Source organism: Pyrus communis, chromosome 11, assembly GCF_041283825.1.
Source record: "Pyrus communis isolate YQ-2024b chromosome 11, ASM4128382v1, whole genome shotgun sequence".
NCBI classification, from domain to species: Eukaryota; Viridiplantae; Streptophyta; class Magnoliopsida; order Rosales; family Rosaceae; genus Pyrus; species Pyrus communis.
Genome location: NC_142575.1, coordinates 4,132,294 through 4,151,293, shown reverse-complemented (window position 1 = coordinate 4,151,293; position 19,000 = coordinate 4,132,294). Strand labels below are relative to the sequence as shown.

Sequence of the window (19,000 nt, the reverse complement as noted above, 5' to 3'; positions counted from 1 at the left end):
ATGGGCCGTCCATTTTTGAACATGTGACTAATACCTATTGAGGAGTGACGATAATGCTTTGGCTGCAAGATAGAATCTCTTCTTTATGCATAGGTCTTGGAAGAAGACTTGGTGATCGGGATGACATGATGATATTAAAAAATAATAGAAAGTGAATGAAACATGTGAGATATGTGTTTCGTAGTAACATTGAACAATTATTTCATAAACATGGTATGGAATACAATACTTGTTTTACTATTTTGAGCAAATTATATATTGTAATGTCATATATTAATTTATGGAATTCATTTCTATGTCTGACATTCGTTAAAAATTTGTTAAGCTAGCCGATAAGTGATGACATAATAACAATGATTTCTACATTCGTATTGAAATACTACCAACTTATAACATTGACAGTCACGTCAATACAAACGTAGAACCCACTATTATTATACTATCAAACAACTAAATTAACAAATTTTCTAACAGATATATGAATTTATTTTGTGACGCAAGATTAAAGTGGTACACACATTGTTAAGGGGAATTAGATCTCCTCCGAACTATACTCTATAGCCTACAGATAAAAAAATCTAATTAAACTTCATAATTTATAGAGAGAGACGAAATTGCCAAGTAGGACTGCTGAATTAGCGGAGAACACCGCTAACTGCCAAAAGCCTCCACCAACATTCTCACTCATATACTACTTTTCAGCATAAAAAACTTTAGCCTTTTATCTCCCTCTTCAAGTCCAAAGTACAAACCCAGAAAATGCCCCCAAATCTCTGCACACTCCTCTTCCTCCTGGCGACCACCTTCTCCACCTGCGGATCCATAGGCGTGAACTGGGGTACGACGGCGTCGCACCCACTACCGCCGACCAAGGTGGTGGAGCTGCTGAAGTCCAACAATGTCACCAAGGTCAAGCTGTTCGACGCCGACCCAGGCGTCCTCGGAGCGCTTTCTGGGTCCAAGCTTAGCGTCACTGTGGGCATTCCCAATGCATTGCTTAAATCCCTCAACTCTTCCAAGAAGGCTGCCGAGAGTTGGGTACATGACAATGTCACTCGCTACGTCTCCAACGGCGGCGGCGGCGGCGTTAAAATTGAGTGAGTTTTCGTCCTTCTCTTTGGTTTTTTGCCCGATGGGGTTTTAATTTGATGCTGCGTTTGGATTTTAGGTGGTAAATAGTTGATTTACTGTCGATGAAATTTGATTGTTAGAAATACCCAATTGCTGAATTGCATTGTATTTGTGTAACACATTTAGAAAGAATGCATCTTGTTACTGCTTTTGCTCAGATTAAGTGATATCGTTGGCATTGTGTTGCAATTTTGGGGCAATGTAGATGTTAAAAAATCGTAGTTTTCGATCAAAGTTGCATTGCGCATGAAGTGGGGACTTTTGTGAAATTATCCTTAGTTCAATGTCTATGAAAAGAACCACAAACGAAAGGAGACCATGTCAAAATATTCATCATTATGTTTTTCAGAGTAGATGCTTAACCATCACGTCAAGGTTACTCTTTTATGTCGTATGAGCCAGCATATGGAATTTAAAGATACTTTTATAGTGTTCTTCATGGTTGAAGAATAAAAGAAAAGAGTAGATAATGGTATTTGTGTTCCGGTGCTTCTAGTTCAAGTCCCCTGGCATGTTCAACCGCTGCATTGGTGCTTGATTTTTTTCAAATAAACCAATAAACTTTCTAGGAGATGAGAGTTATGCCTAGAGGCTAGAGCAACAAGAAACTTTCCTCTGTCTATTAATCTTTAAAGAGGAGCCTGTTGCCTCTCCAACATGCCAGTATCAGTGATCTCTCACTGGGCTTAATTGCATTAGGACTGATCGAACAAGCAAATTTTGTAGTGAGAAGAAATCTTTGCAGGATAATGGTAGAATATCGCTTTTTCCTTTTAGGTTTAGTCAGCCGTGCAAGGACAATTTGACAGATAAAGTTTTGTAGCAGGGGTTCCGCGGTTCATGAACTCATTAGCCTCGTAGAGTAACTACTGAATGTTTGTTTATTGATCAAATCAGATGTCGAATGGATTTTTCTCATTCCTGAATCAAGATATGGTTGTTTCGTTTTTTTATCTACTGGTTTCTAACTAGTCTATTTTCAGGTATGTTGCTGTTGGAGATGAGTCATTTCTGCAGGGTTATGGTGAACAATTTCACCCATTCGTCATAGGAGCAGCAATGAATGTTCACACAGCTTTGGTCCGAGCAAAATTGGAGAGCAATGTGAAAGTAGTGGTGCCTTGTAGTTTTGATTCCTTCCTGTCAGAGTCTGGCCATCCTTCGAAAGGACACTTTCGGGCTGACCTCAATAGAACCATGATTGAACTGCTCACGTTTCTCAGCAAGCACAATTCACCATTCTTTGCAACCATTTCCCCGTTCATAAGTCTCCGCCAGAACAAAAACATTTCCCTCGACTTCACTCTATTTAAAGATAATGCAAAACCTCATAACGACAGCCGCAAAACATACAAAAACAGCTTTGACTTGAGCTATGACACCTTGGTTACTGCTTTGTCAAAAGTAGGATTTCCTAAGATGGAAATTGTTGTGTCACAGATTGGTTGGCCTACAGATGGAGCAGCCAATGCAACCACTTCCACTGCAGAGACATTCATGAAAGGCCTGATGGCGCACCTTCGCAGCAAATCGGGAACCCCACTCAGACCTCGGAATCCTCCAAGCGAAACATATGTTTTTAGCCTCTTAGATGAGGACCAAAGAAGCATAAGCACTGGAAATTTTGAGAGACATTGGGGTGTCTTCACTTTTGATGGTCAAGCCAAGTACCGTTTTGATTTCATCCAAGGTTCGAAAAATCTCGTGGACGCACAGAATGTGGAGTACCTTCCGGCTAAGTGGTGCGTGGTGAACAATAACAGGGACTTATCTAATGCGACTGCTAGTGCTTCAGAGGCATGTTTGCATGCCGATTGCAGTGCAATGTCTCCTGGCGGGTCTTGCTCCAATATCAGTTGGCCTGGCAATATCTCATATGCATTTAACAGCTACTATCAGCAGCATAACCAGAGTGCAGATAGCTGTGACTTTGGTGGCTTGGGTTTAATCACAACTGTCAATCCATCCGTGGATAATTGCAGGTTTTCGGTTCAGCTACGCACTTCTCTTTCAGATTCCTTCCGCCCGGACTACCTTTCCCTGTGGATGACCTTGCTAGTGACAACCCTTTTGTTATCTTTACCCCGATTTACATAGAAGATAGATTTCGAGGAAAGTTTTGAGAAAATAGATATGTGAGGAATTTTTTTGCCGCTGTATGATCCGACTGCTGATCGATTGTTGCCGGTTTTGTTGTTGTAACTTGTGTGAGGTTCAAACACTTCTTGGAGTTATTGCTCTACAAACATTCAAGATAGTAAAAGAAGGGTTTGGGAAATCTCTATATTTGTTTCTTGTTAGTATGCAGTGTGTGTGAGCATTTCAATTTCCCAATTAGTAAGAAAAGACGAGATCTACAAGCGTATGTGTGGATTAGGTCAGTTGGCGGTGGAGATATCAAGAGCTGATTTGTAATTTAATTGGTTAGATTAATGTACCTGCCACTTATGCTTGAATTCGAATCTCCCTCCTCTGACTTGTTAAAAATAAATATAAAAAAAAAGAAAAGAAAAAGGAAAGCTGTAACGGGCCTGGAGGCCCAAAGAAAACCCAATCCGGACTCAAAGGGCTTCGGGTTTGGGCTTTGACATAATTAAGTAACACGTGTTGGAGTCAAAGTCTTGGAGACCTATATAAAGTAGATGCTCTCCAGCGCGTAAGTATCTTTGTTCCGAGTCTTACCCTAATCTCTGTGTCCCTGTGATTGTTTCGCTTCTCTCTCGCTCGAACCTAGATCATGGCTGGAATCTACGGTCAAGGGGGCGATGGTGCCCCTCCGACATACGGATCTAGCGGCGGCGGTGGCTATGGGGGTTCTGGCGGATACGGAGGCGGTTCTGGTGGTTATGGAGGTGGTGGTGGAGGCGGGAGCTATGGTGGAAGCGGTGGTGGTGGATACGGAGGTAAGGGCGGCGATGGAGGTGGTTACGGTGGTGGACGGGGCGGTGGCGGTGGTGGCCGAGGTAAATTTCATTACTTTGTTCCTTTTGAGTTTATAAGAGTTTATAATTGTTTTAAATTCTTTTGCTTTTGATTTGACGGATTTGGTTTTGATTGTAGGTGGAGGATATCAAGGCGACCGTGGTGGTGGAGGCAGAGGTGGCGACCGTGGTGGTGGCGGCAGAGGCGGCCGCGGTGGCAGTGGAAGAGATGGTGATTGGCTGTGTCCTAATCCAGGGTAAGCCCTTTCTCTTTTTCTATCTCTCTTTCTTTCTATTTGATTTTGATCGGTTTTATGATTTATTTAATCTTATCCGTATATTTTATTGGTTTTAGAATTCACTTCTTAGAATTAAAACTAAAAGTATTAGCTTTAAGTCGAAATTTGTATATTTTTGTTTATTTTCCTTATTGCATATGTATATGTGGTTTATGGAATCGGTATGGTTGTATATAGCTGTGGGAATTCAAACTTTGCAAGAAGAGTTGAGTGTAATAAGTGTGGCACGCCCTCTCCTTCGGGTGCCGGTGGTGATCGTGGCAGTGGTGGTGGTTATAACAGAGGAGGAAGTGGTGGGGGCTACGGTGGTGGTAACCGTGGTGGTAGGGGTGGTAATTATGATGGGGGTCGAAGTGGTAACTATGAAGGAGGTAAAAGTAGCAGTTATGATGGAGGCAGAGGCAGTAGTTATGACAGTAGAGGCGGTGGTGGTAGTAGAGGTGGTTCTTATGGTGGTAGTCAAGGAAGAGATGATGGTGGGTATGGTCAGGTTCCTCCAAGTGCTCCACCGTCCTATGGTGCAGCTGGAGGCAATTACGCACCATCTTACAATGCTAGTTATGGAACAGATGCAGTTCCGCCTCCTACAAGCTATACTGGTGGACCTGGATCATATCCCCCATCTTATGGTGGTCCTGCAGGTGGTTATGGTGGTGATGGTCTAGGTGATGCAAGGGGTGGTGGGCGTGGGGGCCCTCCAGCTAAATATGATGGTGGATACAGTGCTGGTGGTCGTGGTGGATATGGCAGTGCTGCTACGGAAGCCCCAGCTAAGGTGAAGCAGTGCGACCAGAATTGTGATGATACTTGTGACAATGCTAGAATCTACATATCAAACTTACCACCAGATGTTACCGTTGACGAACTTCAGCAGCTCTTTGGAGGCATTGGACAAGTAAATCCATACCTACTTCTGAACTTTGTGCATCCGAGTTTATAAGATTGAATTTTGTTTACTGATTTTTATAGTTTGAGGATCTGTATGGAAATTTATTTTTCATTTCTCTAGCAGTTGTAGGAACAAGTTAAATTGCCTTGTCAGCTCCACAAATTGGTATACATTTTTTCGGTTACTTAATGCTAAGTTATTGTTCAGGTGGGAAGAATCAAGCAGAAACGTGGCTATAAGGATCAATGGCCATATAATATCAAAATATACACAGACGAGTCTGGAAAAAACAAAGGCGACGCATGTTTAGCCTATGAAGATCCCTCTGCTGCACATTCAGCCGGTGGATTTTACAATGGTAACTCTTTTGCTTTTATTCCGCATGGTAAGATGATGTTTAAGTCGTCCTTTTCTAACTGGGTATTGTGCTTACAGATTATGACTTAAGGGGCTATAAGATCAGTGTTGGAATGGCGGAGAGATCAGCTCCAAGGCCTTCGTTTGAACAAGGGTAGATATCTATGTACATTTTACGTTTTGAGTGAAGTTGAAAGTAACTCTTTTTCTTGTTGTTCATGTTCTATGTTGCTTCCTCAAATTGGGAGAAATTTCCAGTGGATATGTATCCTGATGTTTAATATTTGCTTGTGGGTTTTATATTTTGTTCTTTTTCCTGATGTCACAATCACTAAAGTCATTGATTAATTCAATTGTGGTATTCTGTTAATGGGTGATACACTGAATTTCCGATGTGGTTTATGAAATTCTTTTGCAATATATGGTTTTCTGTAGTGAAGAGATGTAGCTTTTTTTTATTATGGCAATTTGTTTGCATGCTGGTTTATTTTAACTGTGGGTCCAGTGTTTTTGCGTGAATTGAGTTTCTGGTTTGCTTATTTAATTTTGTGCACTTGGCTGCATGCTGAGTCCTGACTTGCTTTTTCTTGTGCAAGCAGTGGTGGTGGCGGTAGAGGTGGATATGGTGGCGGTGACAGGCGCAACAGTTATAGAGATGGTGGAGCTGATAGACATCAGCACGGCGGAAACCGTTCGCGTCCTTACTGAGAGAATTTCCAGGTGAAGCAGATTTTATGTAATGAGAATTGTTGTCTGAGGGTTTTTGTAGTATTCTGTTGGAGGGTTCTTAAACTGGAGACTTAGAGGTAGGTTGTTCACTAACCCTGAGCAAGGCCTCTGTCCTCCTATATTAACTTTACCTAAAACTACCTGGAGGAGTTTCAGTTATATGCATGGGATTGATTTTAGTTGTGTGAATGTTTTATAGAGACAAGTCGATAATCTCCAAATTGCTTGCTGCTATGGTAGGTTGATATTTTCAGGTGAGTGCTGCTCTTTCGTAACCATTATTAACGTTTATTTGGAGATTGCCCAGATTTGCATCACTGGGTTCTTGATTGCATCTGATCATTTTATATCTATGGCTCAGATGCAAGCATTGATATCTGTACATGCTTTCTGACTGAAAATTTGTCGCCCGTATGAGAAATCACTGAAGATGCTTCCCGTGGCTGGGAGTTTATATTGGAATGTACTCGATGTTAGATGTGAATCCTGACCATTGGATTGGATTTTGCTTAACTTTGATCTCCAGCTGAACTTATTTAAGTTGCTACCATGTTACAAGGAATAGGTTTTCCATTTAGGATTTTGTTATATTGGATTGGTTAGAGATTTTTGATCATGTTGTGTGGAGGCTCTTTTCCTACATCGAGGCTTTTGCTTTGCGGTGATTCTACTTCACCACATCAATCTAGTGTTTTTAAGATCTAGTATTGTGCCAAAACGTCATGGTGCCTAAAATTTTGCCTACCGGTTGCCTTAATTGTTCAGCTACTTACTGGGTGGGGCTTGTCTTCCTTGTGGGTGACTGCAATGTACTTGTGGATGACAAGAATATCCGCGTAGCTACTAGCTCCTTGCGTCAACTATCCTGTCCTTCATTCTGTTGCTGATGGGTGCTTGCTGTCATGTGCTTCGATTGTATTCTTGGCATTTGCCTTGTGGTTTTCTTTCAGTTTTTAGTTTAGGCAATGATGGAGTACACCCTAGTAATCACTTTGCGGTCGGAGTTCAAATTGTTGTATTACATCCCAAACATTTGCATATTTGAATCAAACCGTTTGTTTCCTTGATGTCTTCTCTATTTTTCCTTTTGTTCTGAAGTGGTGATTTGCTGTTTGTTTGTAAATTGATGTGCTACATTGTTGGGCTTAAAACCGCCCGTCTCCGTACGATTGGCATTTTGCGATATGATTTGGTGTTTGTTCGGAGATGCATAAGCGGTCCGTATGGTGTTTGTTTTGCTTAAAACTTTTGTCGATGCAAGCAACTGCAGCCCTTTTTCCTCTATTTTGTGTTTGCCGAGTGTTCATCTTATTGGTTGTTAGTGCTCGTTCTATATGGACAACAAAACTCATACCACATCTTATGGTTGGTACTGCTCGGCACGTCGGCGACTCAACGCAGGCCCTCGGCCCCATCTTATGGTTTTTTATTATATCGGTTGCATTTTTTCTGATTGAATTTAAGACGTTTCATTTATAAATGGGAAAGAGTATTGTAAGCTTGTAGCATTGCGACGGTTTATAAAATATATTTCAGCGATGAGTCAAAAACCCGTAAACTTACTTTTTTCGGATTTTGACTTTCAATTTGGTTATGAATAATCTAATATTTTAAAATGTGCCAATACGAGTAATGAAAAGTAACATAAAATGTTTTTTTTTTTATATTTAAATATAAGCAACATTTTCACTACCCTATCAAGAGTGGATAATTCGAATATGGAGCAAGTTGAAAAGAAACGGAAAATCGACAGTTGATGGCAAATGAGATTTCGCCTCGTTTCTTTGATAAGTGGGCCTTAATTTTAAAGATTCAAGGCCCATTACGGCCCATCTTATGTTCATAAATCCCTCTCAAATTGAAATTCAGAGAACCATTTTGCCGCCCAAATGTCAGAGCTCTTTCGATCGCTTGTCCTGAACAGAAGGTCCATTTCTACTTCTTCTCCAATCTTTCATCTATCTCTCTCTCTCTGGTACTGAAAATCTTGAGTTATTCAGGTTTGATAACGCGACGCTACGAGTATTGGAATCAGCATTGGTTTCGAAGGACGTAAAGTCGTCGATGGAAGTCAGGTCCGGCTTCAGGCAGTTCATGAAATCTGAATCCCTCTCTGTTCTGCGAGAAACTGCAGAGAAAAATGTGGAGGAGAAGCTTCTGGTTCTCGAGTTTCTTGTTCGCGCTTTCGCACTAGTAGGCGATGTTGAGGCAAATCTTCTCAAAACTCAATCCTCTCAATTTCATTGTTTTCATCGTACCCCCTTACTTTGATTCAATTAAAGATTTCAATTTCAGGCGTAATTATTCCTAATTTTTTTTTTTTTTATGCCACTTCGGGCGAAATTGGTGAATTTTATGAAGTTAATTATGTCATAAGCCAAATCGCTGGGGTTCTTTGGAATTTGGTACTAATGATCTGTTATGTGCTTGTGGCTCGGTTTGTGATTGCAGAGTTGTTTGGCTTTGAGATATGAGGCATTGCTTTTGCGGGACGTCAAATCTTCGACGAATCCGTGGCTACAAGTTTCTTTAACGGAATGGCTGAATTTTGCTCACCAGTCAAGAGATAGTGGTTTCTATTCAGTTGCAGGAAAGGTGAGTGTGATCATCACCTTCATAACCATCACTACTTTGTATCAGTGTTCTTAATTTCCCAACTTATTCGTATCCGGAGAAGCAGTGCAGGTGTAGCTAAAGGAATAAAGAAGGAATTTTGTTTGATTTTTCAGATTATGATTGATTTAGTACCCAGATCTATGATCAATTGCTTGATAACTAAATCTGTGGTCGATACCCAAGTTATCGTTTTCCATGAGATTTCTTATTTTCAAGTTAACAAGATATAAATCAGTTGACAACATGCAGATTTCTTATTTTTAAAGCCTGGGACTACATGTTTTAAATTTGTTGTTATCGTTTCTTTTGATTGCTATTGATTCCTAAAATGAGCGGCACAAATCTTATATTTAGTGCTATACAAATGGCTTATTTACTACTAGATGAAGGTGGATTAGACACGCAAGACTATTGCATTTTTATCATGTAATTGCTCATGTTATATGTAATAACCAACTGCATGCTATGTGTGTTTTTCAACACACTTTTTGTATCGTCAATCTTTGTTATTGTGGTGTATATCCTGATTTAAGGTTTTTCTGTAGGCATGTGAACATGCATTGGATTGCATTAAGAGGAAATCTACTGAAGACCGTAAAACAGATGAAGTTAACGTTATGAGGAAATCTACTGAAGACCCAAAAACAGATGAAGTCTTCGAAAGTGCGCAAGCAATTGAAAAGATAAAGAGACTCAAGGATTGTGCCATGGCATCTGCTTCTTCCCACTCTGGTAATTCTTCCTAACCGTTTTGATTTTCTTCAATATGAATGCCGTGTTTTTGTTTGTGTTTTATGTGCCAGAATTGCTGATAGAGTCAACTTGAAATGTGAATTGATAATTATGTCCACACTTTACTGTGGTTGCTTTCCAGGCTTCCTATTTGCTTCGTAATATTAGGTCATAATACTGAATGCTTTCGGTTAACCTATTTGCGATGTGAGGTAAGTTTTTGATGCTATTATCTCTGCTTCCAAATAGTGAGAATTTATACCCGGTTTATACTCAGGTAACAAACCTCTCACTTTCGTCATATAGGGGCAATAATGAAATGCAAAGATATGGGTAGGTGGGGAAGTTGGTTAGGATTAGGCTATGTCAATGGTTCGCTACTCTCCATTGTAACGAAAACAAATGTACGATGTTGCAGTGTTTGCTGCAGTTCCTTAATCGATAGTTACTCCTGCTTAGGTATCTCTACAGGAAATCTCAATGTAGTTCTTCTCTTTGGTTTTATGTGACTCATATTTGGTAACTAAGTTAATGTATTAACTTATCCACGGCATTCGGGGGTTGTTTGCTATAATTTGATCATGGAAACTTCTGTTGGCTGATATCAGTTCAAGCGCAGACGGCAGACTACTTGAAAAAGAGACTAAAGGAGAAGAGCACGGAGCGTCCTTTAGATTTCAAGGAGCCAAAATGTGTAGCAAGCACTTTGTTCCGAAATGGAATCAGAAGGCGGAATCTACGAAAATTGAACATGAGTCGAAGCTTGCTGGGGATGACTAATGAATCATAGCCTAGTCCATTTTGGGGGACATTGTCAACGTCCTTGTGCTCGTGGATTCTATTTGCAGCCTAGAAGGGAACCCTGAAGTTTGATTTAGAGGTGCTTGTGTGCACCAAGTGCCTGAATATCTTAATCATAACAAAGATAAGATCTACAATCACAACAATAACAATTGGTCTCATGTAGTATGTCTTACATTGACATTGTAGCTGTCAAACTACAGTAACAAGGGGCGGACTTGTAGCTTATGTGGTTAAGAGTTGTTATCCTGTATTTAAGGTATTGTGTTCAAATGGCCTTCTTGCGATATTTACTTGCATCAGAAATAAACATAAAACAAAAGATGGATCCTAAAGCCCCACGGTTGGGTACATTTTGCTTAGATTACTTTGGATAGTACTATTCACACACTTCTTTTTACTTTTTGCACAACTTTTTTAATTTTTGTCTATTGATGTTTTTTAATTCATTCGATATGCTAACTGGAAATTAAAAAAAATATGTGAGAGTTAAAAATGAATGTGTGAATAATATCACTCTTTTATTTTAAGAATCACATTGGTTTTCCCTTAGGCTTGGAGTTCTATGTATCAGTCTGCAAGGCCCGATCGCAGGTACCTAGGTGGCATTCTCCGGCCTGCTCAATTAGAGGGCCATTCGGACAAAAGGTGCTCATACTTATTTGTCCTTTTTCGAAATTTTGTTTTTTTGTTTTTGTTTATTAATTTGACTCTCTTCTGCATTTTTTTGTGCGTGAAAATGGTTTATGTACTCCTCTATTTAATGAATTGAGATACTCTCTCGATATTTAGATTCGAAGTTTCTCCATCTTAGATTCTTTTTGTTTAAACTGAAAACTCCGAGCAATTCCCTCTGGTCAGTCTTGGTACTCTTTTTCGTTATCATCGAATATGTTCTGCTTTTTTTCATTTTAATGAATTTGAAAATTTAGACCACTCAATTTAAATTATACGATTCACATTGGCCCATTTCATACAAAACCAATCCTTGATGAGTAAGATCTCTCTCTCTCTCTCTTGACAGCCCGGCTTTTTTGATCCGTCTGCTCTAAACACAGAGATCTAAAGAGAATCTCAGCTCCTATTTACTAAGAAATTTTGGATCCGACAGTCGAACCACGTGTTCGTGTGGCTTCAGGCACCAAAAAATGCACCTATTCTACTCTTTTTTATGGGTGGTGCTAGCCACACACCCTTTCTTACCTTCTACACACCCCTGCTAATTTTTGTTCTTTGACTCTTCTCAATTTATTCAACCTGAAAATGAGAGGAGTATGTGGAACGTAAAAAATGATGTGTAGATAGCACCACCCTTCTCTAATTTGTCATGCTAGTCCTTGTCCACTTCTATTTCACCCCTTTCACACCACCCCTCATCTGGTGCTGCACACAAAAATCTCTCCTATTTAGTCTCTTGATTATTTTTTAATTCATTCAATTTAAATGCTAGGAAAAAAAAAAGTGCAGTAAGACAAAACAAAGTGCGTTAGTAATTTCCATTTCTACACACTGTATAGTTTATGTTGGCAATGGTCTTTTGGGTACTACATAGAATTTTGAAATCAAAACTTATGTACTTGCAACACACTTGTAGTTTAAGTGTTTGAGAGCAATTAATCATACTGCAGAAGTGCTAGGTTTAATTTTTCTATTTCTCGCTTCTATGAAAAAAGTTATGTAACTAAAAGTTAAGGCTATACTGATAATTAACGTGGCCTAGCTTTTACCAGCCGCATCATATTTGCCCTAATATTTTTAAGCTGAAAATACTTATTTTTATTTGTTTACGTGTTAACCATGCATAGTTTAACACGCGTGTATAAATATATATATATATATATATATATATTTTTTTTTTTTTATATACTTTTAATGAGTTACTTTTACTAATACTAGTATTTGCCTACATACTTTGTATGTATGAACTCATTTTTTAGAGAGAGAGAGAGAGAGAGAGAGAGAGAGAGAGAGAGAGAGAGAGAGAGAGAGAGAGAGAGAGAAAGTGGGGGAAGTGGGAGGTTTTTGTTTTTGATTTTATTTTTAAATATTAGAGAAATTTTAACATCATCTGCATGTAAGGCTTCAATAAAAAATAGTAAAATTTGAACATGTGAAATTATATTATTGCCCATCATTTTTTTTGTGTGATAGAAGACTAAGTTTTCTTTTCAATCTCTTTTGATTGACAATGAGGGTTTTATTAATTAATAGAGATGTCAAATTGTGGTTGTAATTTTGTAGAAAAAAAAGAAGAAGAAAAATATGACTCGTTTTAAGAATGCAAACCCAAACATATATAGTTATTTTCGTTGTATTGTGTTGATAGTGGGAAAATGGAAGCATCGGAAATCCAACACCACTCTGTTTCAAGCAAATTGAAATTGAAATTGAGGTGAGGATAGCGCATATGACCGAAGTTTGAGGGTGCCATTGTCAAACTTATATGGCTTCTAATGTTATCCACCATTTTAGAACATATATATATATATATATATATATATATATATATATATATATATATATATATTAAGAAAACCTGCATGCATATATCTCAAGAATCGAATCTTCCATATGACCAAGGCAAGCGCATTCAATGTTTGCATCGGAGGTTGCATGTTTTATTTTCCTCTAAGTTGATGAAAGATGTCTGTTTTTCCTCTACTTCATTCATTTGCTTAAAATATACAGTAAAACAAAAACTTCACATAGATCTCACCGTCTAGAGCGTAGAAGTTTTTCTTCTTCCTAGACCTTAGGGTTTGAAACTTGAAACACAAAACTGAAACTTGTATAATATTAATTAAAAATATATACGCGTTTTCTGAGGTAATGTGTTGATGAAATGAAGAAAGCAGAGGAATGATATATTGCAGAAGAAGAAAGAAATTCAACATTTTTTTTCCTTCGTATAATGATGTATTTGTTGAAAGTAATAATCGCTCATTAAGGAAAGAAAAGACTCTATATATTGCAGAAGAAGAAAGAAATTCAACATTTTTTTTTCTTCGTATAATGATGTATTTGTTGAAAGTAATAATCGCTCATTAATGGGTTTATAGTAAAACCTCAAATACTAAGGGATGAGGGATGAGGGATGAGGGATTTAAGTACGTCACATAATAATTTAGTATCGAACTTGTCATATCCACATAGTAGTCGAACTTAAAATCTCTTACTTATAAGTAGAGAAGAATATTATTTAAGTGGCAAAAAAAAAAATCAACATTATAGCTTTACATAATGAACAAGTCATAATAATTTAGTGTTGAACTTGTCATCCTCAGTCAAACCGTTAATGAGTCGAGTCATTATCAGGTCATCCGTTTAGAACTGGCCTTAAATGATTCGGTTTGTTATCGGATTACACATTAAGAACCCATTAAGATGACGGGTATGACACTTAAACGACCCATTTGTCAGGTCTAAACATTAGGCATAACAATTTATTGTAGGACCTTTTAGCCCGATAAGAACACGATTTGTTTGTCAGGTCACCAGTCTGTCAGGTCTAGACATTAGCCATTAGACATGACAATTTCTTGCATGACCCATTAAACCAACACGAAACAACACGATCTGTAACGAATCGAATCCTTATTAAGTCACTTGTTATTTGATACGATACGATCTACTAAGATAACAAATATGAAAAAACGATACAAATGCAACAATATGACCCGTTTTCCAAGTCTCAGTAGTCGAATCTAAAACTCTCTCACTGATAAATAGAAAAGAATATTAGTTATGAGACTCTAGTTTTAAGTGGCAAATAACTTCAAATTTTCGCCCCCATTTCAATATTAGAATAACACACATATATACATATATTGTGTGAGAGATCAGAGATGAGTCTCTAATTGAAAACACAGGCATTATTTATAATTTAAGATACATTAATTGATGCTACGACTTAATAATAAAAAACGAAAAACGGATATATATAAACATATGCGATGACAACTAGCTAGGGGAAGAGAGCTGTTTTCCTCGGAACAAAAGATTAGAAGCTTGGAATCATGTGGAGATCATTAAATGCAAGAGAGTGAGAAGAGGTCTTAGGGTTTCACAACTGCTATTTGTTTTAGTTTCAATCTCTCTCGAAACGGGTTTCCTTTTTAATAAATTCTTAAGCCTTTGCTTCATGTCGGATCTCATTAATTGGGTCACATTAATTTCTCTGTGGAGGCTTAGTATTATCTTATATGCTTATTTGTTTTTAACACAACGTATACATGTGACTGAGGATTTTTAAAATTATATAAAACTTAGTAGTACTGGTCACTCGTGTGACATGTTAATTCATGGATGGTTTGCGGCCATGCAATGTTTGAACATGCATGCATTGTGCCAAAAAAAAAAAAGTTTACAACTTGTATTTCTTTTTATTTTTTCTCTCAATAAATTTGAATTCGATTATATATGTTAGGTTTGAATTAAAATAAAACGTTTCATGCCTTGCATGACTGTGGTAGATGGATTGGTGCATATGCCTTAGGAACTTACTAGTTTACAAGCTAAGCTGTGCAATTTCTAGCTACTTCAAGAGGGGTTATTCCACCATGAAAGTAAGGTCAACCAATTGCCAACAGAAGTTACTAGTTGCTAATTGGTTTTGTATGATATTGGAGTTTGTTTACCCTAGCTCAATGGCCATATGTGCTTTGTCTACATGTTAGGTTTTAAAGTTTCGTCACATGTAAAGAAGTATTAAGGATGTGAAGAATTACACCAGTTTATTATTGCCAATAAATTTCAGAGTATAATCTACACATGCGTCCATCAGAAACGATAAACATGAGTTTACGTAACGCCAAACAAAAACATGTGCATATATAGCAGTCACAATCTGGTAGGAAAAAAAAATGGCAAAATTACCATTTTTCTATGAAGTCGTCATGAACTTTATTTTCAAAATTGATGTGGGGCTAGTCCCCCGAAAATGCTCATTAAAGTTGGGGTTAAAAATCTTTCTTGCTGAAACTTTACTTGTAGGATTGTACTAGAAAGACCATTTAGAGAAAGAGATAACCCGCATAATGTCTGTAGGCCTTCCCCTTAAATAACATTGTTTGAATTTTATTCAAGATCTGTATAGGAACTCTTGAGGATCCAATAATTTTTGTAAATTTTAAGTAACATGAAAACAAACGCGTTTTGGTTTAATTGTTATGATGAGTCTAATGACCGATGAGATCTAATCATTTTTTTTTAGGAAAACTAATGAAAATGACTTGAAAACTTTAAGTTTTAACGATAATGACAAAATAAATGATACAGTGAATAGTACTAGAATTGATTTTTTAGTGTAAAAATGTGGTTTTCGTTAAAGAATAGTACCGGAAGCTTTTCATTAAAGTTCATTTTTTTTTTTTTTGTTTTTTGTATTTCCGGAAAAGGGGTTAACATATATGTATATTTGATATTTAAAGAATGGTAGGCTTTATGTTTTTGGTATGTAAAGAATATTTGTAGTTGGTCAACATAGCTGCATGAAAAAAATAAGAAAAACTAAATCCATTATATTTGTTTGACAAAAAATAAAATCCATTATATTTGGTAAACATAAACTTAATAGAAATTAATATATTTTGGGTGAGTGAGAGCATTGATCGAAGATTCAAAAGTTCTAATATAGGCGTTGGGGGCTGTGAGATAGAAATGTTGTGAAAATGTATGTTTCCATGTGAATGTCCGCCAACAAACATTCACGTCGTTGAGTCCATCTCTCTCGGTGTCTTGGTCCCGGTTAGGGTTTCACATCCCTTTCAAGTTCTCTCTCTTACTAAAACCCTAACCTTAGTTAACCTCTCTCCCCAATTAATGGCTTTCAAATTAATCTCTAATTTAATATTCGTTTTCAATAATTAATCCTTTGTTTTTTTTCTTCTTCTCTTACTAGTTTTTGCTTATACCAATACAGTGCAGCAGAAGATAGAAATAGAAGAGTCAAACCAGAACGTGAGAACTACACAACTGCATGGCTTTTGCCAACCTATCTATATATATATATATATATATATATATATATATATATATATATATCATACAATTCACGCGCCTAGGCGGTGGTCAACTAGAGAAGAATCTATTCCCTCCAATATTGACCTAGTTGCCCTTGCTAATCACATTCAAATCTGTCACGCTTCATGGCTATAATCGTAATTTGACATATGAAATTGCTAATTTGCCTAGTTGAGGATATCCAGATTCTAGTTATTTTAAGTCTGAATTTGTTTTATGATTGTTAATTGTGATGATAATATTATTTTAATGGCGAAGCATGTGGAACCATTCTACCTTAAGGCTACCATCCTTGAACCAATATAAATATGCAGTTTCAGTTCTTTGGCTTGAACACTACTAAGCTTCCTTTTGTTACAACTCTTCAGTAGTAAGAAAGTGCTTTCCAGCTTTTCTTAATCACGCAGTTCTTCGGAGGGAAAATTTTCTTTTTTGGGGTTATTCTTTTTAGAGTAAAATATGGGATCGGGCTCTTCCCCGTGTGCTTCTTGCAAGTTGTTGAGGCGCCGGTGCGCCAAAGACTGCATCTTTGCCCCTTACTTCCCTTCTGATGACCCTCATAAGTTTGCCATTGTTCACAAGGTCTTTGGTGCTAGCAATGTTAGCAAAATGTTGCAGGTTTCTCACTCTCTCTAAACTTGAATTTCCACACACCCTTTTTCTCCCCTGCAGTCCCCTGTTTATTTATGGTTTTTGAATTGAATAAATTAAATGAGACTTAGTAGATATAAATAAACATGAAAGCTCACAAATGAAAAAGGGTGTGAGAAAACGCTATTTGCACTCGCTTCATGCACTTTTATGGAAGGGTACTGCAAACAAGACCAGCACAATTAATTGATGGCATGTTATTTGCTCTCATCCATAGAAGTGCAAGCATCCCCTAGATCAATGCCTAAGTTATATACTTCTTATTTGTTGTATATTTCTGATTTCGTTAAACTAGTGACAAGAGACGAGTTCAAACAAAGAACAATTACAAAATTAGGTTTTTTATGTGTCTATTAAGTTATGATTTCCTGTTCATTCAGGAGCTTCCCATTCATCAAAGAGGAGATGCTGTGAGCAGTTTGGTTTATGAAGCAAATGCAAGAGTGAGAGACCCGGTTTACGGGTGCGTTGGGGCAATTTCTTTCCTGCAGAATCAAGTTTCTCAGCTGCAAATGCAGCTTGCAGTGGCTCAGGCAGAGATACTTTGCATCCAGATGCAACAGGAACCTGTAGCCTTACCATCCCAGATTGATCAACACCAACACCATCATCATCATCAAGATCATGACCAGAAGTCCCTTCTTTTATCCAACAGTGACATCAATAGCATTCCACATCAATACTTCAGCAGCTTTGCTTCTCCTAGCAATGTAATCCAAGACCCTCTTAAAAAAGAGTCTCTTTGGACTTGATCATTTGCTTATCATCATTAATCAAAGCACTGCCAATCCATCTTTCCAATACAATTTCCTTTATCTTTGCTTGATCATTCAATTCGTACTGCTCTATTTGTGTGTGATCCGCATGTGCACGCAGGCATCGGTTTCATTTTGTGCACGTACGTATGAGAGAGAGAGAGAGAGAGAATTTTGTATATGGAATTTTGGGTCAACCCATGCATGTGGGAGATGGAGTAAAGTAGGGTTTACAAGGCTTCTTTTTCTTATTGTAGACGTCATTGTAGAATGTAAAGCTATTAGCGCTCTTTGACTAAAATTTCCTTCTTCTAGTTTTTTCACCATAATATTTGTTGACACGCTAAATGACTCACTGGGGTTCAACCTATCCCTCCCACCCCAATGTACAGTAATATAGCTGCTTATAACAAGTGCATATAATGTTTCTCCATATAATAACAGTTTGTGTGACAAGCACTCCCAATATTTTCTCCAAACAAAAAAAAAAAAAAAACCTACATATGAACCAATGTATTAAAAGGCGGGGGTGTGGCCGAAGTGTCCAATGGATAGTCCAGCCTAGGCGCGAGGCGAAGCCTCACGGAACCTAAAATTTTAATATTATATATATATAAGTATATTTATAACAATATAATACTTTGTAAAAACAAATATAACTATAACTAAATCAAAGATAATATCATCTTCTTTATTACTAAGTCTAGTTGTACTTGGAAACAATGTCATATAGTCTCAAAATGTTATAATTATTTATTTTATTGTAAGCGATTATAGAGAACTTCAAGGAAAATAAGGATGAATGGTCACAATTATAGAAAAATTTCAAGCAAAATAAAGGCTTAATGTTGCAATTATAAGTAAATTAAAAGGAAATAAAGGTTGAATGGAGTAGTTATAGGGTATTTAAAATGATATAAAGCAATAATTATGGGAATTTAAAGGAAAATAAAGGGTTGGGTGAAGTATTTATAGGGTATTTAAAATGAAATAAATGGCGAAAATGGTTGAGTGGAGTATTTATAGGGTATTTAAAATGAAATAAAGGCTAAGTGGAGCAATTATTATGGAAATTTATGGGATTTGGAGAGAGAAAGT

General features: G+C 37.4%; 4 protein-coding genes across 7 annotated transcripts; all 4 read left to right on the top strand.

The window, feature by feature from the left end:
- Positions 1-697: 697 nt before the first annotated feature.
- Positions 698-3,409, top strand: LOC137743686 (glucan endo-1,3-beta-glucosidase 9). The gene is made up of 2 exons (XM_068483617.2): positions 698-1,097; positions 2,115-3,409. Exons 1-2 carry the CDS (start codon positions 760-762, stop codon positions 3,226-3,228), a joined length of 1,452 nt encoding a protein of 483 aa, XP_068339718.2. The 5' UTR covers positions 698-759; the 3' UTR covers positions 3,229-3,409.
- Positions 3,410-3,754: 345 nt separating this feature from the next.
- On the top strand, positions 3,755-7,393 carry LOC137742207 (transcription initiation factor TFIID subunit 15b). Of its 4 annotated transcripts, none has more exons than XR_011069366.2 (8): positions 3,755-4,094; positions 4,192-4,309; positions 4,529-5,246; positions 5,448-5,598; positions 5,676-5,751; positions 6,197-6,317; positions 6,526-6,580; positions 6,688-7,393. XR_011069366.2 is itself a non-coding variant. In XM_068482001.2 (7 exons), exons 1-6 carry the CDS (start codon positions 3,869-3,871, stop codon positions 6,303-6,305), a joined length of 1,398 nt encoding a protein of 465 aa, XP_068338102.1. In that variant the 5' UTR covers positions 3,755-3,868; the 3' UTR covers positions 6,306-6,317; positions 6,526-7,393. The 4 variants fall into 4 exon arrangements, 2 of the variants coding, with proteins under 2 accessions (XP_068338102.1, XP_068338101.1); XR_011069365.2 differs by having other exon boundaries at positions 6,197-6,403; XM_068482001.2 differs by having other exon boundaries at positions 6,526-7,393.
- Positions 7,391-10,837, top strand: LOC137743181 (protein DOUBLE-STRAND BREAK FORMATION). The gene is made up of 5 exons (XM_088679531.1): positions 7,391-8,253; positions 8,327-8,534; positions 8,778-8,921; positions 9,488-9,674; positions 10,283-10,837. The coding sequence occupies exons 1-5, from the start codon at positions 8,216-8,218 to the stop codon at positions 10,462-10,464; spliced, it is 759 nt and encodes a 252-aa protein (XP_088535657.1). The 5' UTR covers positions 7,391-8,215; the 3' UTR covers positions 10,465-10,837.
- A 5,986-nt stretch (positions 10,838-16,823) lies between these two features.
- LOC137741334 (LOB domain-containing protein 12-like) lies at positions 16,824-18,038 on the top strand. Its single transcript, XM_068481061.2, has 2 exons — positions 16,824-17,114; positions 17,528-18,038. The coding sequence occupies exons 1-2, from the start codon at positions 16,956-16,958 to the stop codon at positions 17,897-17,899; spliced, it is 531 nt and encodes a 176-aa protein (XP_068337162.1). The 5' UTR covers positions 16,824-16,955; the 3' UTR covers positions 17,900-18,038.
- The last annotated feature ends 962 nt before the right edge of the window (positions 18,039-19,000 follow it).

Bases quoted from the DNA above. Each gene is read 5' to 3' on its own strand.
- LOC137743686 (XM_068483617.2), top strand. From the start codon at position 760: ATGCCCCCAAATCTCTGCACACTCCTCTTCCTCCTGGCGACCACCTTC. The intron at 1,098-2,114 runs GTGAGTTTTCGT...GTCTATTTTCAG, and splicing joins GGCGGCGGCGTTAAAATTGA to GTATGTTGCTGTTGGAGATG.
- LOC137742207 (XM_068482001.2), top strand. From the start codon at position 3,869: ATGGCTGGAATCTACGGTCAAGGGGGCGATGGTGCCCCTCCGACATAC. The intron at 4,095-4,191 runs GTAAATTTCATT...TTTTGATTGTAG, and splicing joins CGGTGGCGGTGGTGGCCGAG to GTGGAGGATATCAAGGCGAC. The intron at 5,247-5,447 runs GTAAATCCATAC...GTTATTGTTCAG, and splicing joins TCTTTGGAGGCATTGGACAA to GTGGGAAGAATCAAGCAGAA.
- LOC137743181 (XM_088679531.1), top strand. From the start codon at position 8,216: ATGTCAGAGCTCTTTCGATCGCTTGTCCTGAACAGAAG. The intron at 8,254-8,326 runs GTCCATTTCTAC...TGAGTTATTCAG, and splicing joins TCGCTTGTCCTGAACAGAAG to GTTTGATAACGCGACGCTAC. The intron at 8,922-9,487 runs GTGAGTGTGATC...GTTTTTCTGTAG, and splicing joins TCTATTCAGTTGCAGGAAAG to GCATGTGAACATGCATTGGA.
- LOC137741334 (XM_068481061.2), top strand. From the start codon at position 16,956: ATGGGATCGGGCTCTTCCCCGTGTGCTTCTTGCAAGTTGTTGAGGCGC. The intron at 17,115-17,527 runs GTTTCTCACTCT...CTGTTCATTCAG, and splicing joins ATGTTAGCAAAATGTTGCAG to GAGCTTCCCATTCATCAAAG.